The sequence below is a fragment of the Apteryx mantelli genome, chromosome 1 (genome assembly GCF_036417845.1).
Source record: "Apteryx mantelli isolate bAptMan1 chromosome 1, bAptMan1.hap1, whole genome shotgun sequence".
Lineage (NCBI taxonomy): Eukaryota > Metazoa > Chordata > Aves > Apterygiformes > Apterygidae > Apteryx > Apteryx mantelli.
Window position 1 is genome coordinate 69,372,510 of NC_089978.1, and position 16,809 is coordinate 69,389,318.

Sequence of the window (16,809 nt, forward strand, 5' to 3'; positions counted from 1 at the left end):
GTAACACTGCTGCATATGAAAATAAAAGACAAAAATACTTCCCTTTCTGGTCCAATCTTTTCCCTCCAATTTATGAATGCAATTTAAACTACAGTGGTGAATCTTCTTTAACACAGCATTTAGGCAGACAGACAGTATGTTATTGAAACACCGTGAGTGAAGTTTGTTATTTTTCCTGTACTTTTTCTTCTGTGAAGAAACATACTGAGGCAAGGAAGGAGAAGAAGAGTGTGCTCTGGGGCAGCAGAGCAGGTGTTATGTAGACAGCACAGACTTCACCAGCCCAATAAGTTTTGGCATCACTTGGAAGAAATTCACCTTCTACAAAAAGCTCAAGTAAAACCAGCTGCCTGGTAGTGCTGGCTGCTACTCTAGTGTCTGCAATGTGAACCTTTGAGCGCTGGAGGTAAGGACACAGGCATAGTGCACAGTTTAAGTGCTGTGGTAACAGATTTCAGATCCCAAGGCCTGAAAGCTTCATGACAGCTATTCTCACCAGTGAGTGAGTCCTTCCTTGTGCCTGCGAATGTCTGTGCCACTCTGAGGTTGTGGCTGAGGAATAAGGGTCAGAGAGGATGAATGTGCAGCTTTGCAATGTCTGCCTTGTTCTAGAGCTTAGTGACGTTTTATGAGCCTGCCTAGAACAAGGTGCTTCTGAGTGTTCCCAGCACCAGACTTCAGTCATCGAGAAAAAATTAAGGCTGGCCAGGAAAAACATCTAATGAGCTTAAATAGCGGCAGTATGTGGTACTGAGAAGACCATCTGGATTTCTTGCTAAGGCTCAAGTACCTGACTGCCTACTTTGACATAATTTAGGAAGTCTGAATCTCAGCATAGCATTCCTCTTCCTTGCTCAGAGCTGCCTGTTTTCTTTACTATTTTTTTTTCCTGTTTACATGCTGAATTCTCCATCTGAAAGTGATTCTTTCCTCCAGTGGGCTGTAGCTGTCTCTAGGTGACAGCCCATCTTCATGGTTCTCTTATCATCTCCTGTTTCTTGAAAATACTGTAAAGGTTTCCCAAGGTGTCAAGTGTGGGTGGTTTGAATTGTCTCCTATATACTGTAAGTCTGTCTTTCTTCCAAGCATGGTTGGTAGAAAAATAAAGGAGGGGATTGACGGTGATGCTGACATATCCTTTAGTTCTTTTACCTCTTATTTAAGATCTGTTTTTTTTCTCCTCTTCTGAGTGGAGTTGATATTAAAAAAAAAAATTTATTTTTTTGAGATACCTGTGTTTTTCAGAAAAGCTGGCAATAAGACTGTGTCTTTGTCCTTTGATTACTGATCCTTGGCTGTTCCCATAATGTGGTTTAAAAGGCTGTACTCAGGGGCCTACAGCTGCTCAGTAGAACCATTATAAAAACATAACATTTGCAGTGTTACCACTTTTGAAAGCTTAATAATGTGATGATCCACAATTAGTTTTTTCATTCAGAAGGTGTGTGAAGCAGTTTTCTAAAGGCATTCCTCATTTATGGAGACAAACAACGGTCTCAGTAGCGCCAAAACGGCGCACCTCTACTGTTTTCACTGTGTAGTTCGTTTAATCTGGCCTATCCATCTTAGTTTGGAAGACAGAAGAACCTTGATTTTTATTTAACAAAATTAAATAATTGTGCTGTGATAGGACATTTTTCCTCAGGCACAAGAAGTTTGTAACTACAGGTAAACGTCTTGTATGTAGAGTCAGCAAAAATACCACCTTCAGACTAATTAGCTAGAAAATCAAGAAGATTTTTAAGTGTTAATTAGGAAAAAGATATTCTTCTGTATGTGTCTAATTTTCTGTAGTAGATTAATTTATCTGTGTTGGTATTAAGCAATTAAGAAGTCTTGCTAATATTTCAAAAACTCATACTAGCCTTTTCGTAACTGGCAATTTATTGGCTGATGTTGTCCTAGATTTGCAATAGCTTCACTTGAACATTAAGTATAGTGAAACTTTTGAATATTTTGAGCCTTCCCAGACAAATCTGAATTTTTCCCTCCAGACCAAATTCATCTGACCTCTGGGTTTGGCTGCTTTTTTTCTCTAATGCTTCTTGAGACTCATATTCTTTCACTTGCAGAACAAAAAATCATTTTTGTAAGGGACATCTTCCAAGGTACCTGAGGAATTTTGTTGCCTGGGTTCCTTTAATTTTCAGTGTCATTTGTATGCTTTTGAAAAGCCTTAACTTTGATATATTATAAAAGCTAGCAAAGAAAGCAATTCTGGCTATAAATTGCAAGTCTTTGCATTAAGTAATTAATACTTTTATTATTCCAGGACTCAGAATTTGACCCCTTGAAGTTCACCAGTGTCATTGAATGCGAGAAGCCAAACAATGACTTAAGTAGGTTTCGAGGTTACATGTGAGTATTTCATATAATATCCTTTAGTATACACTCCCTCTTTCTCTAATATGGGATAAAATACATGCTGTTTTGGTTTGTGCTGTGTTCTGCAAGTCACATTATCATCACTTCCGAATGTCTAGAGAAGGATATTCAAAGCTCTTTTAGAGGATCCTCTTTTCAGAGAGACACAGGAGCCTCACATTTCCATTCCTTAGGATGGATTTAGTTGCCAGCCTTGATCGGTTTACACTCTAGAAACAAATGCATGAAGCAGTGAAGTTACAGACACTCTTTTCCCTTTCCCTCCCTTCACAGATCAAAAAAGACCATCTGGAAATGGGAGGAAATAGGAAACCAGGCCAAAAGATCCAACAAACAAACACAGTCTGCTGTACGTTATTTTTATGAAGATATGTCTGTTTGATGTTTCTTTTAAAATAAGTGTCACTGAGGAAAATCAGAAGGTGAAACTGATATTTCAGCTATGCTGCTCTTCCCTTCCTCTCATTCAGACAAAATAAAGCAACTGGTTCATACTGTGGGTGTGCTTCTACGTCACGATGCAGAATCACATACGGCCATTGGACTTAATTCTAAACAAACAGAACTGCCTTAACAGGGTGCTCATCTCTGGCCCATTAGTTGTGCTCAGAAGCAAATGTTTAATATGTACAGAGCACTTTGCTTCTAACACAGCCAGGACTGTACTATGTGGGCATGCCAATAGTAATGGTGACTTAGGAGATGCATTCTTGCATGACTTTTCTTTCTACAGTCTGTCACCACATGCTGGGTGAGAGACCAGGATACTTAATTCTTTGTCTAAATTTTGATGAAAAGAGTTAGGTCCATACTAATTCTGTTTAGAATACAATGATTTATTATCCTTATGGATTAGGAGTGATGGGCAGTATTGAATTGTGTAAATGACACAAGAGCTGAAATTGCTGAAGCTTGAGGAGTTTTTTATGGTGATGCTATTTATCAACTCAGTTACTACTCTCAGATGTCACAGATTGTGTAGGATGTACTGACAACTGGTGTAAATCAGGCAAGCTTTTTTGAAGCTACATCAAGTTGTACTGTGGGAAAATGTGTTGTTTTATTTAACAGCACAAAGTCCTACAGTTCATTTAAAGATAAAAGTTCAGTATTAGACATTACTGCATGAGTGTGTGTAACTGTCTACAATGCTAGAGAGCCTGCTCTAGTGCAGAAATGACATTTCCAGATACAAAAAAAGAAAGTTTGGCAGCTTTTCTAGCACACTTCATATGTGTTAATCTTAATCCCCAAAATATTGAACAAAGGTTGAATACAGCAAGGTATATGCATAAATTTTTCTTTCATTATGTATTTACTTATGTACTCCATGTGGAAAATGCATGTAGCATTTAAGTTACAGAACTGTTCAAATTATGTAGCAGGTAACATGGAAGCCCTTTGTTCAAGATAGATTGTATTTTATCTTCTCTACATTTTAATGTTTTGCAAATGACGTGGATGTTTTTTGACATAGCAAGAGGTCAGACGTCAGTTGTGAATATGGCAGAAAGCATCAGGTCTCATCAGCTATGCTGCCAGAGATTTACAACTAAAGGAGCATGTGGCAATTGAAGTGAAAAGCAGGGACTGACTTTCAAAAATAAACTTTGTTTTGGAAGATGCTGGCATTCAGCCTCCCAATTTGTCAAGGGAAAGAGGGTTTTTTTCCTTCTTTTATTCTTTTTAGATTTTCTTCATTGGTGTCATGCAATCATGGGTCTGTTTCAAATCATATGTTAGCAAGATGAATAGTAATTAGTACATCTGAATTGAAACATGTCATTGTCATGTCAAAATCAGATCTTAATCATGATCAAAATCTTACTGACAGTCAGTGCTTGAAAGACAGGTTCAGATAGCTCTCAGCTGATCAAGTAATAGCTCAAGTAAAAAGAAATGTTATTGAAATATTTAAATAGGGATGCTATGAAATAGTAGACTTTCAAGAGATCCATATTTAAAAGCTGTGCTGACACATTACTGTCAAAGTTTGCTTTGAAGTTTTGACCACTTAGTAGGTTTCCATTTTAGAAGATGACTATTTTTTTCTGTTTGAAATATGAAAAGCACCTCTGGTTCCAACGGCTATGCTGACAATTTTTTAGGGAGACAGAAATATGTGTGTGTGTGTTGTAAGCAGGTGTTTGGTGGAGGGGAAATTCTGTTCCCTACAGTTAATCTGAAATGTGATCACTATAGATAACCAATATAACACAGGCAGGCCAGTGTGAAAGCAGACATGATAATATAAAACAACAACAAAAATATTACAGAACATTCTGAGACAGGCCTGGCCATACACTTTCCTATGTCTGTAGATGTGTAGCATATGCATTGCTACATATGATTTCTTCAGTCATACTGCACAATCTGCACTGAGCATACTCTTTGCGTGCAGATGAGCAGACAGGCTGCCTGTTCTACGCAAGCACTTGCTTTAATATTATTTTGCAATTTCTGCACCCGCGCGTATCCCAAGCATGCTTCCTCATGTTTATTTTCCCTAAAAGAAGCCCTCTGTGTAAAAAGAATCGAATAAAACCTAGCATGCCCCCTGCCTGTATGGGTCTAGCCAGATTATGTACAGTATGCATGGCAAACATTCAAAAATCCTGTGCCAGATTCCAAAAATAACAAATTTGGCTTTAAAGTCTCTTCTCACTCTTTTTGTGCCTGTATGTGCAAGGAAAAAGGAGAAGGGGTAGTTTGCATTCTGGCTCTCCAGCTTTTCTCTGAAAAATAGATCTTTTATTACTTTAGACAAGAACAGAAATCTTCATCTAATCATGTGATGTCAGAAGACTTGCCTGGGAAATACCAAAAGGAGTATAGCAAGGAGTGATAATAATATGTGAATGCATGTGTGCAATTCTACTTCAAAGCTTGTCAGAAGTTTACAAAACAAAATTAATATAAAATCACTATATGAATCAGACTTATTCTTTTATTAAAAAAAAGTATAAATCTATGCCTTGATGTCTCTTTGACCTTCTGCAATGACACAGCCTCTGCAGAGTCGGGAAGATTCGGACTGATGATAAGTGCTGGGACTAATGAGGTTTAAGGTTGTTGAATATTTTCTTTGGGATCGTCAAGTAGCGGGAAGTAATGACTGCCCCACCATTTGCTTTGTAAGATGCTCAAGGAACCAGAGAGTGAGAGAAAATACCCCTTTTTGAATACAACTTTGATATGTCACCGTGTTATTTAATGCTGGTGAACAAACCAGATAAACAAACAAGCAAAAATGCTGTAGAAGGCTGAAATGAGCTCTAATAAGACTTATTTTTGAGTTACTGTATTAAACTGTGAGGCTTATTTCTGTACAAACACTTTCTCATTGCTGTAGTAAAGTACTAGCTAACTTCATCTGGTGAGCCCATTTCTCATAATATGTGGTGTGTGTGTGTTTTAGATGTTTATATGCTGCATATTTGCGGTGACATCCATGTGAGAAATTGCAGAGATAAAGGGTAGTGCACCTGTGCTCACCAACACATTTCCTTGTGGACTAGCCTTCACATTCCAAACTTCTGAGCAGCTTCAGCAAGCAACTGTTTTAAATACTGACAGAGAAAAGTTTCCTTCTTTGCCTCCAAAATTACACTGGCCTGAATCCAGAAAGGGGAAAAACAGACTGTTCAACCTCTGTAACAGGCTTAAGGTTTATAGCTCTGCAGGGCTAGAAATGGGATCTAAGCCATCTCAACATAAGGTTATAGCCTTGGCAGGTTTGTTATCAAAGTGAGTGGTTTATCTAACTCTAGTTTTCATTATTTTTTAATCCAGACCTTCATGTTTGTAATTTTTTCTTCCTTTTATCATCTGTGCCTGACTGGGTTATAGGTATGTTCGGTTAGTGAGTCACTGGCAATGAGGTGCAGGCAAGAAGGAAACAATGAATTTCAGCTTGTCCAGCTGATATCTCACAAATTTTGATTTTATCCATACTGCTTTTTAAAGATCTGGTGAGCAGTAGGTGATTTGGGCAGCTTCATTTGGCAATGAAAAGGTAAAAAGCGGTACCAGATGCATATAAGGATAAGATGAGCTGTGGTGAGAATGCCCAGTCTGTGATTGAAGGCATTAGATTGGGGTCTTGGCACCAACAGGTCAACTTCAGATGTTGCACCATTGCTATGGAGTAGGTTCAGATGTTGTATAAGCCAGGATAATAAGAGCAAATATATAATTGTATAGAACAGATATACAATTAATTGTGTATAAAGGTTATCATGTACAATATACCTATCACAGTCCACTGTTACTGTTAAGTGTAATGAATGGATGAAGGTTATAAAATCATAAGCCAGAGCAATTACTTCTTAAGTAGGTTTATCTTTAAAAAGTCCTTTTATTAACAGGAACTGTAACTATGGTTTGGAGACTTCATTGGAAATTCAAGCTAACATCCTAATGATTTATGAGAAAAGCTAATGAAGAATTCAGTATTAAAAAGCAGAGGAATGGCAGAATACTTGTAACTGTAATTTCTGCACTATGTATTCATTAAGAAATGATTTCCCAAAGTGTAAGCCCAACAAAATTCAGGTAATTCTCAAACTGGCAATCAGTGTTTACAGGTACTGTCACGCTATAAGAGGGCTGCTGGGCAGCCCCCAATTTTTAAAGCTTCATCAGCAAAAGGTGAGGCAGCGAGTTAAAGAGGTTTGCTGAAAAGGACAGAAGCAGAACTTGCATTCTCATCTCTGAGGACTGCAGAGAGGATGATGTGTTGAGCAGGGGAAATTCCCTCCTAATAAAGAAAAAACTCCACTTTTGCATCAGACTTGCAAACTTGATGTTATCTCTTTCCTCCTCTGTTCATTTTTGGTCTCTAGTCAGATGTTATCACTGCTGCAGCCACCTCAGTTCTCAAATCCACCGCTTCCTCTCCACTCCTACTGAGAAAAGCTGAGCATACCTGTTGAAACACGCGTGCTTTTAATTTATACTGTGAGCTCTTAGAAGCAGGGAGTGGATATAATATATTATCCTGAAATAAAGAGGACTGTGTATATGTGTCTGTATATATATACATAAAAAAGTATGTGTGTATGTGTATTATTTATGGGTATATTCTACCCACTAAGAGCATTGACTTAACATAACCAGTTCCTTAGTCTGCGGCTAGTCCTATGGGTATAGACAGGAGGAGAATACATAGGATTTTCAATTATCACTATTTTTTCTTGCATATCTCAGGATACTTGGTACAGTTCTTCAGGCACAAGATCCTAGAAGCATGTGCTAAAGTTAGAACTTAAGTTTTCATTAAAAAAAAGGTTCTAACAATCAGAGAAAAATATAAGATACAACCCAGGTATGAAGGCTCAGAAAATAGGAAGCAAATAAAAAGAACTCAATATTTTTGTAAAAGTTACAATTTTAAGCCAGTTTACAGATTTTGTGGGGCACAGGCTGCTCAAAATGCTCAAATCCAGGTAGCCATAGAGTTTGAGGGGACAACAAGAGCAGTTAAATCAGTTTGTTAATTTTGTTATAGCACATTGCATTTTTCCAGGATTTCTCATAAAACTCCCAGCTTTTATTAGTTTTTTATTGCAGTGCGTTTTTAGAAGTGATAGTTTTGATGTTCTGTAAGTTAAGGCAAAACATTTAAATATTTCAGACTTTCCTTTAATCTGCTCTGAGGCATTAGGATACTGCAGTCTATTAAATGAAATTTTATTCGTTCAGAGAGGGTCTAGAATGATTATTATTTGATTTGTCTTTTTTACCTAATAAAAAATTCTAATGCTATTTTTTAATTGTTGTTATTATTTAGCATTTTCCTTGTGACAGTTAATTCTCATAAGGCTATTTTCTGTTCTTCTTTGTCTACTGAAATTTGAGTCAGTCCATATGCAGCAGACAATTAGAAGTCGTAGTGGAAAAATGTTGCTTTGTTCCATTTTACTCATGTGTTTTGGTGCTCGTCAGCAGCAATCTTCATCAAGGTGCATGCCATTTCTTCTTTCTTAGCCTCTCTGTGAGACTCTCTGAAAGGAATCCCTCTTATTCTCACTGATGAATCCATGGAATTTTTCTCCCTTTCCCTTTCACTGAACCAATGTGTACTCTCCCTGATACATCCTCCTTAATGTCACCACTTCTGAAACTGTCCTTTCCCAGATTCACCATATTTCCTTCTAGGATTTCTTTGATACAAATATGTGTAGTGTGTAAATCATATGCGTTGCATAGCTGCTCTTAGATGGACTGGGTTAATTGTGATTGCACAGTCAATTTGTGCATGCGCAGAAAGTCCAATGCGTTTTCAAAGTTGTAGATTTGACCTGCACGTCTCTAGTGACCATTTGTCCTGTACATTTGCACATTCAACAGCGTAGTCAGGGCAACTGGTACTGCTCTAACTGGGCTGCCAGACATTTGGGATTCCTGGGTAGGTATTCTCAGTTTTCAAAGTTTGCCAGAGAATCTTCCCACAAGGAAGAGGACACATCTAAGGAAATATCTCACTATCAGGCTGGCATGACTTCTTAAACTTTGAAGATGTTTCCTGGGCTTGTATTAAAGAGTAGTAAGATTTAAAAAACTTTATGTTTTGACATGCTGTGCTTTGTTCTGTTTTTAAATCTTCTGCAGGATACATAAAAGTGGAAAAAAAGATGGACTGTTCAAAGAAAATCTTTTGTTACGCGGATGTACTATTAGAAATACAGAAGAAGTGGCAGGAATAGTAATCTATGCAGGTAAAAGTTGCTTTTCTGTCTGCCTGGGCACACTGCCTTTCTTATAGTTTCCTTAAAATACTAACAGAAATCCATATTACATCGTTTGATGCAATTGCTTCTGCAGGGCATGAGACCAAAGCTTTGTTAAATAATAATGGACCCCGTTACAAACGCAGTAAGCTTGAAAGACAGATGAATGCTGATGTCCTTTGGTGTGTCCTCATACTTCTAATCATGTGTCTGTTTTCTGCCATTGGTAAGTGTTCTTTAAAAACAGAAACTTAAGTACAGACTCTCCTGGGATTCATGTGCTTTGCTTTATCAAAAATACATGTATCTGCCAAAACATGCAATCCATATAACTGCTTCCATACTATCTAATTTTTGTTGTATTTTCTTTCTTTGAAATCAAGATGTCTTGATACATAAGCCGATTTAAATTGTTTCTTAGTATCAGACAGATATATGCTGTTAGTACTAGAGATATGAATGCTTAGATTCTACTACCCTTGATAGCATCAAAAAATGTCGAGTCCAGAGGAAGTCACTTTATATGCAGTCCCCTTAAAATTACAGGTGGTAGAGTGTAACATGCCGTTAATCAGACAACAAAGTAATGTATGAGCAGAGGGTAAACATAATTAGCACAATGCTGTTCCCCACTACTGTTTATTAAATCTAGGGCACAGTGTACAACATTTACTGACTGCCCCTAAGGCTGCAGCTTTAACATAGAAGAAATACATAAAAGTCTAAATCTGCATAAACCCAGTTAGAAGACTCTCTAGACTTCATGAAATCTTTAAGAAAATGCTGACGTTCAGGTTAAAACTCTTCAGGCTGTTTTTCTATACATCTTTGGGAAAGAATAGAATTTTACAGTTGGCACCCAAAATGATTGTTTATATATTGCATATGAATTCCATATTCTTGATGTTTGTGTGTTCTGTAATGTTTGTGTGTGAGTAATACAGGAATAAACACTGGAATGTTTCCTAACAACCATGATGCAGTTTATTAACAGTCCTATGTCATTTTAATATTTCTCTGTATGCCTTTTTCCAGATATTGTTAAGTGTTACTTAAAGACGAGGTTTTAGAGCTGTGAATGAACGTATTTGTTTCCACTGAGTTCACGACACCCTTTTGTAGTGTCTCAGTGTCAGGGAGCTCTGATGTTGGGGGCTCTCATGAAGTGCTGTGGTAGGCTTAATAGCAGGAGGTCACTGCCTGCACCTGTCCTCTCTGCTACTCCATCAGAGGTGATTGCCCCAGAGCACTGGCAGCAGGGTAGGTGCCACAGTAGCTTCAGTTCAGCTTTAACTACTGCAATGCAGGACTGTAAAAGTGAGCGTGTGTAGGTGATGCACAAATACACCTTTCATTCTGTCACTCTTGCTACAAGCATAGTAACCACCAGCAAGAGGACCATGCAAACTGCTAGGAATGATAATATCCAGAACAGCTAGAGACAAATTTGCTAGAGCATTTAGAAACCAGAGGTGCCTGCTGCTTCAAGAAATGCAAAGCTGTGTTCTGTAACAATCAGGCAATTTTTTTACGTTCTGTCAGGAAAGTGTAAAGGAGGCATAATGCTCACTAATTCTGTTGAAAATCTCAGTCAGAATATTTATAAAACAGGTCTTGACATAGTTCATTGTAAGTGTGGGACTTTGATTTTTGCTCTCAGCTATAAAAAGTGTAAAGAAAGACATTAGTATAATGATATGCTTATACTGGTAATACAGGGAAGAAATAATTTCCCCTGTTTGGCTTAAGGTTTTTTTTAAATTATCAAGAGTTCAATGCTGTTTTTATTTATCAAGATGTAAGGGACAGTTTAAAATATTGTCAGATGTGGCTTACAAAGATTATGTTTAAAGTAGGCTTTTGCCCCTTTTCTGCTGATTCTGATGTCATGTAAAGAAGATAATTTGAATGGTTCTTATGTTATTGGGGTTTTTTTGTGGTGGTGGGGATTATTGCTTGTTTTTAACCTTTAAAACATCAGGCATACCATCTTAGGTCTCTCCTGGATGAGCTCAAGAAACTGCTGTGTATCTTGGAAGATGCAGACTGCAAATTCTAGCACTGTGCTTAAAAAGGCAGCTTCCTGTCTCCTTAAGAAGAATGTTGTTTACCCAAAATAATAATAACCATGCCTTTAGTTATTAGCACAGTTAATAAAAAAAGGGTTTGAGGTCTTCTGTTCTTAGTTCCTCAGCTTCCATGCTGGTGACCCTGCTGATGCTGTTATTTCATTAGTTCTGCAGACATGGTGGATAAGATTTGCATGGTAAGATTAAAGTCTCTTCTGACTTCATCCAGCTGCAACTAGTCTAGTGATACCTAGCTAGTGATACAGTCTAGTCAGTGAAGTTCACCCTTCATTTTAATACAGCTATCCATTGAAACAAATGACTTTATTTGGATAAAGTTATGTGAAATGAATTTTACATGATGTCCTTAAGAACAGACAAACCTCTTTCCCAATGCAGAAAGAAACAAAAGGTTTTGGGGCCTTTTTCAAAAGTTGTACAGAGTAGATGAAAACAAAGATCACTTTCGTGTGTAACTCATCTTAAAATACAAATTCATACCTTAAGTATTTTTTTTCTTGGAGTTAATTGGCATTTTTCTCTCTTTCTGCTCTTCTGCAGGTCATGGCCTATGGGTATGGCAATATGGTGAGAAGAAGAAACCAGTTTTTGATGTTCCAGGGCCTGATGGCCAATATTTGTCCCCTGTTCTAGCTTCAGTATATTTATTTCTGACAGTGATAATAGTTTTTCAGGTAACCAAGTTGTACACGCTGTCTTTTGCGTTCATAGTTTGTTGACAACTACAAATGTGCAGTATGTGCAGTATCCCTTCTCCCACTAAGGCACCCGAGAAGCTAATCGAGCACTAAAAAGAAGTACATTTATTCACTTTAAAATTTAATTATAACTATAGGGAATGTGATAATATATAACCAGAAAAATAAAACAGCATCATTAAAGAAAAAAAGGTCTACCAAGTGCTAAAAAGATGAAAACTTCTCTCAGAAATAAGCAGAATGATCCACACAGAAAACTGTCAGAGATCCATTGACTTTGGAAAGAAAAACCAGCTGAGAACCTTCCCCAAAATATCCAAGTGTTATATTTTATTTTAAACAGGTAGGAGGAGATAGGATGCACTGGGTTCTCTTGTGAGAAAACAAACTTTGTGCTTCATATCTACCCACTGTGGAAGAACACCTCAAAGATTAGGGATGCCACTTTGGGTACACTGCCCAGTTAAGAACATGAGTCGATATACAGCTTTTTTAATCTCTTCCCAAAGATACAGTAGAATGCAAAGATAGTATATGGCTCTTAACTCCATATCTCAGCTGAATAACAAGCTGAGTAAAAAGTTTTCTGATCATGAAGAGAAATATATTGAATGGTGAAGGTGGTGATAAGTTAAGAGAAGTAACAGAGACCCATGTCACTGGGACGTGTGAAAAGTAGGCCCAGTAGGACACTATAGAAAGGTGTGTTAATGGAGGCAACAACTCCTTTAAGAAGAGGAATGAAAAAGGATGAGTTAAATGACTTTTTACTCTAAGGTATTGGTTATGATACTGGTTAAATAAAGTTCACCACAGAATTATTTTAAACACCCACCCTTTTACTGTAGTTTTTCTTTAAACAACCACATTTGCCAGTTATATGCATGCCATAATTTATCCCTCATGTCTAATGGAGCAAGCTAAATGCAGTGTGCAATCAGGAATTTCTGTGCTGAAAAACAACTGCAAGGAAAAACTGAGGTACAAATTAGGTCATTCATAGGGTTTTGACAATCCTCAAGAAACTGTTGAAAATCATTTCTGGAGAAGCTTCTTACCACATCTCTTTCTTCAGGAATTATAAAATGTGTTCTTCATTCAAGTAATCAGCAGTGCAAAAGCCAAGGCCAAAGAGATTGTTTCTGTGGAGAACTTTACACTTTTCATTCTGTTTCTCCTTTCCTGCAGAGTGAATTTGTGAAAAGTCTATTATTTATGCAGAATAAATTTGAATTATTATTTTTTTTAATGCAAAGTATCCTTTCACATTTGCAGGATTCTGACTGTACTCTCTGATTTGTTTTTTTTCCTGTCTTTTCCTTTTCCTTTTCTAGTTAGTTTCAAATGCACCTTATTAACCCCAAAAAGGTTTGCTTCTGTCCATATTCAGATAATCAACCTTCCAGACATAATAATGGATTTCAGCTCTGCAGCTGACCATAGGCTTTCCTGGTCTAACATAGTAAACTCTTCTCAAACATTCTAGTAACTTTACCGTAGGCTTGTAGAGCTATTTAAACTCTTAAAGTACATAGACTCCTCGTGTTCTAGTCTACTACCAAGTTAATTAGATTTTACCAATTCAATGTATCCTTGCTTCTGTTGTCTCCTAATTCTCTTTCTTTTTATGTATTCTAGGTTATGATTCCAATTTCTTTGTATGTATCTATTGAAATAGTTAAAATCTGCCAAGTATACTTTATTCACCAAGATAAAGATCTATATGATGAAGAAACAGACTCTCAGCTACAGTGCCGAGCTTTAAATATCACAGAAGACTTAGGTCAGGTGCAGTTTATCTTTTCAGACAAGACTGGGACACTTACTGAAAATAAGATGGTTTTCCGACGATGCACTGTTTCTGGAATAGAGTATTCCCATGATGCTAATGGTGAGTCCATGGTCTTGCTTTCTATCTAATGGTTGTACTTTGGTTCAGTCTAAAGTATACGTAAAAGTTATTGTAATCTTAAATCAAAAAGAAAAACAAAACAAATTGCATGTATCCACTCAACAAACTTCATAATAGCTGTTCTCAGGTTATTACAATGTGATGGCTGTGTTCAGCTGACAATGACAATCTTATCAAAATATTCTATGACATTTACAGTATGCTGTCAAGACAGTTGCAGCTTCTAGCTTTAGTTTCTGATCTGGTAAAGCACTTGAGCACATGGTTAATTTAAGCAAATTGAATAGTGCCATTGGTATCAAGACTGTATTTGAAATATACTATGTTAAATATCAGTTTTAAGCATAGATAGACTAGATAGATTTTTAAGCGTAGAAGACTAGATTAATCTCTGATTGAATATCTAGAATGAGATTATCCTTTTGTGCTGAGAATAAAATATAAACAGAGCTTCTGGTTTTCATATTAACAGGAAACATAATCTGATATAATAGCATATTTTATGTTAGCTTTGATAGATTCTTTTCAGTGCTCTGAGTGACAGGTGTCTGATTTAAGTTTTCTTCACTACTGCATGAACACTGTAGTTGAAAGAACATCCCCAAGTATCAGGTTTTCGAAAGACTAAGAGTCATTCTTTGTCACAAGGGAATGCGAGGATGCCTGTGTCATCTCATCGTTCTCTCAGAATTATTAAGATTTCCTATTTTGTGATTTTTTTTGTAATTTGTGCTAAGCTATTTTCTCCTAAATTTTTGTTGTTATCCTTTGTGATGTAACAGATATTAAATCTTCACATCATACTCTGTCTGTATCCTGGAAAATATTGATAAAAATATTGATGGAAAATATTGATACAGTATTGCATTCTTAATTGCAAAAATTAAGTTTTTTAATCTACAGAACATGTTAAAATCACTGATTAGAAAGTTTTCTCGAAGAATCATTATAGAAGTTCAGCTTATAAATAAGATATTGAATAAGAAAAATAATCAAAACAGACTGGAAAATCTAAAATATGCCTTAAAAAGTACATGAGATTCCCAATTGGTAAAAGATATTTTGGAGCTTGAGATTACGCAATGATTGTTCTTTTTTGTCCTACTTTAAAGTAGTACTGAGACCTTACATTTAAGGCACTTTTCTTCAAAAAATTAATTGTTTGGGTAGTATTATTATCCCCATATTACAGAAAGAAGAACTTAAACAGGGAGAAGTTGTGACTTCCTACCTCTACACTCTACGTAAGAAAGAGAGAAGAATTAGAATTAAGAATACGTTTCTGGACTCCTAGTTCTGCTTGTTCTCTTTATCTGTTCTTTTTTTTTTTTCTTGCCACTGATTGTTTGCTTGTTTAGACGAATTTCAGAGTGTACTGTGTTCTTTGCAGGAATGATAACATTACTGCCAACTAAAACAGTGTAGAAGGGGTACTTTTATGAGCATAGTATCGTCAGCTGATACGGAGGCTGAACTCAGGCTCCTAAATTTGAGTCCTGAGTTTCAGATCTTTATTCTTTAACATTTCTGTTTGTGCATACCTCCTTCTTGCAATTTCAGGTTACAATATAAATGTTAAGAACAATAGAGTGAAATTCACTACACGCAAAAGGATCAATTAAATACCTAAAATGAACTAAAAGATTTTTTTTTCTGATGCTTCTTTCACTTACAGCTCTGTTTGTGCTTTCGTACAACTACAGTCAATATAAAATTTCAGATGTAAATATTTTAAAATTGACAGTCCTCTTTATGCATAGTATTTTAATCATTTTTTCTCCTCTACAGAAAACATATCTTTCTCTGCCTTTCTATGCATAAATGGTAATCATTTCTATTGATTTTGTTCCCTATTCTCAGGATTAATGAGGTAATAAAAACTATTCTTCATTCACGTCTTTTGTTAGCTTCTATTCTCCAGTCTGATTTCCCAGTCATCTCATTTAGATATGGTAAGATGTCTTCCACAGCCCTTTCTGTTGTTAGGGAGTACATCAATAACATTTCATTGCTTCTGTGTTTAATTGCAAATGATTTGTCAGCATCTCTTCTGTGTTTCCTACCAGAGTATTTAAGTTCCTCTCTGAGGTGTTTGGGAATTATGTTATAAATGATGCCATCCAGCTTTCCTCCTGAGATTTTTCTGAGGATTTCTTGAATTAGAAAATTCTAAAATCTTCCACCTGAGAAGTGATCCAGTGCTGCCATATATGCAGGGATCAAGAAGACCAAGTAAAATGCATCTGCCTTTTCTCATCCACTTCAAAGGTGATCTGTGTCTTTCTTCACTTATCTGAGTAATTATTCAGGCATAGTGGTTTGCTACTTGGAACCAAACTCTGAGTAGTCTTTCAGATGAAGAAATGAATTTAAAATTTTTGTATGCAGGTCAAGATTCAAATGCTGAAGATAACAAGTCATTTTCTAGTGTGGTATCTTGTAGAAGCAGATTACTCAGGATGAAAATATACTTGTTCTGAGCTCTTTGGCCTAAGTTTGTTATTCTACTGTGGCTGGGTAGCAGTGCCTGTTATTACAGTTGTTTGACCCTTCCCATGATAAGATCCTGTTTTCAGTTATGGATAGTTTTACAAAACTTTAACTATTTGGTTAAAGTTTTCCATGGCAGATGTCTGCCTGAGGCACAAATTCTGGGGATAAATTTCAGTCAGAACAGTTCCATTCAGGCATATCCAAGAACAAAGCTAAGATGAAACACACTTTTTTCCCACGCTGAGAAGTTCTGGCAAACTTTCGTTTGAAATGATCTTGAGGCCCTATATTCTGGAGCTCAGCCATCCATACACACAAGGGGGAATACTTATGCCTACACTGGCAGCTTGGGGTCTGGCATTTCCTCACTTTGGAACTTTAATTTTCTTTTAAAGTACTTTTTCTGCATATTCTAGGACTGCCATATATGTCTATTATAATTACTCAATCAACAGACTTCACAATTTTGTTCTGTGCTGCATTTTAAGTTCTTCATAAAA

At 36.6% G+C, this 16,809-nt stretch overlaps 1 protein-coding gene across 1 annotated transcript in view; it reads left to right on the top strand.

Annotated features, from left to right (window-relative positions):
* Window positions 1-16,809, top strand: part of ATP10A (ATPase phospholipid transporting 10A (putative)) — a 118,845-nt gene that overhangs the window by 65,098 nt on the left and 36,938 nt on the right. Inside the window, exons 3-7 of the mRNA XM_013954164.2 lie at window positions 2,273-2,358; window positions 8,998-9,104; window positions 9,211-9,342; window positions 11,747-11,880; window positions 13,543-13,795. Coding sequence (XP_013809618.1) covers window positions 2,273-2,358; window positions 8,998-9,104; window positions 9,211-9,342; window positions 11,747-11,880; window positions 13,543-13,795 — 712 coding nt within the window. The remainder of the gene's footprint in view (window positions 1-2,272; window positions 2,359-8,997; window positions 9,105-9,210; window positions 9,343-11,746; window positions 11,881-13,542; window positions 13,796-16,809) is intronic.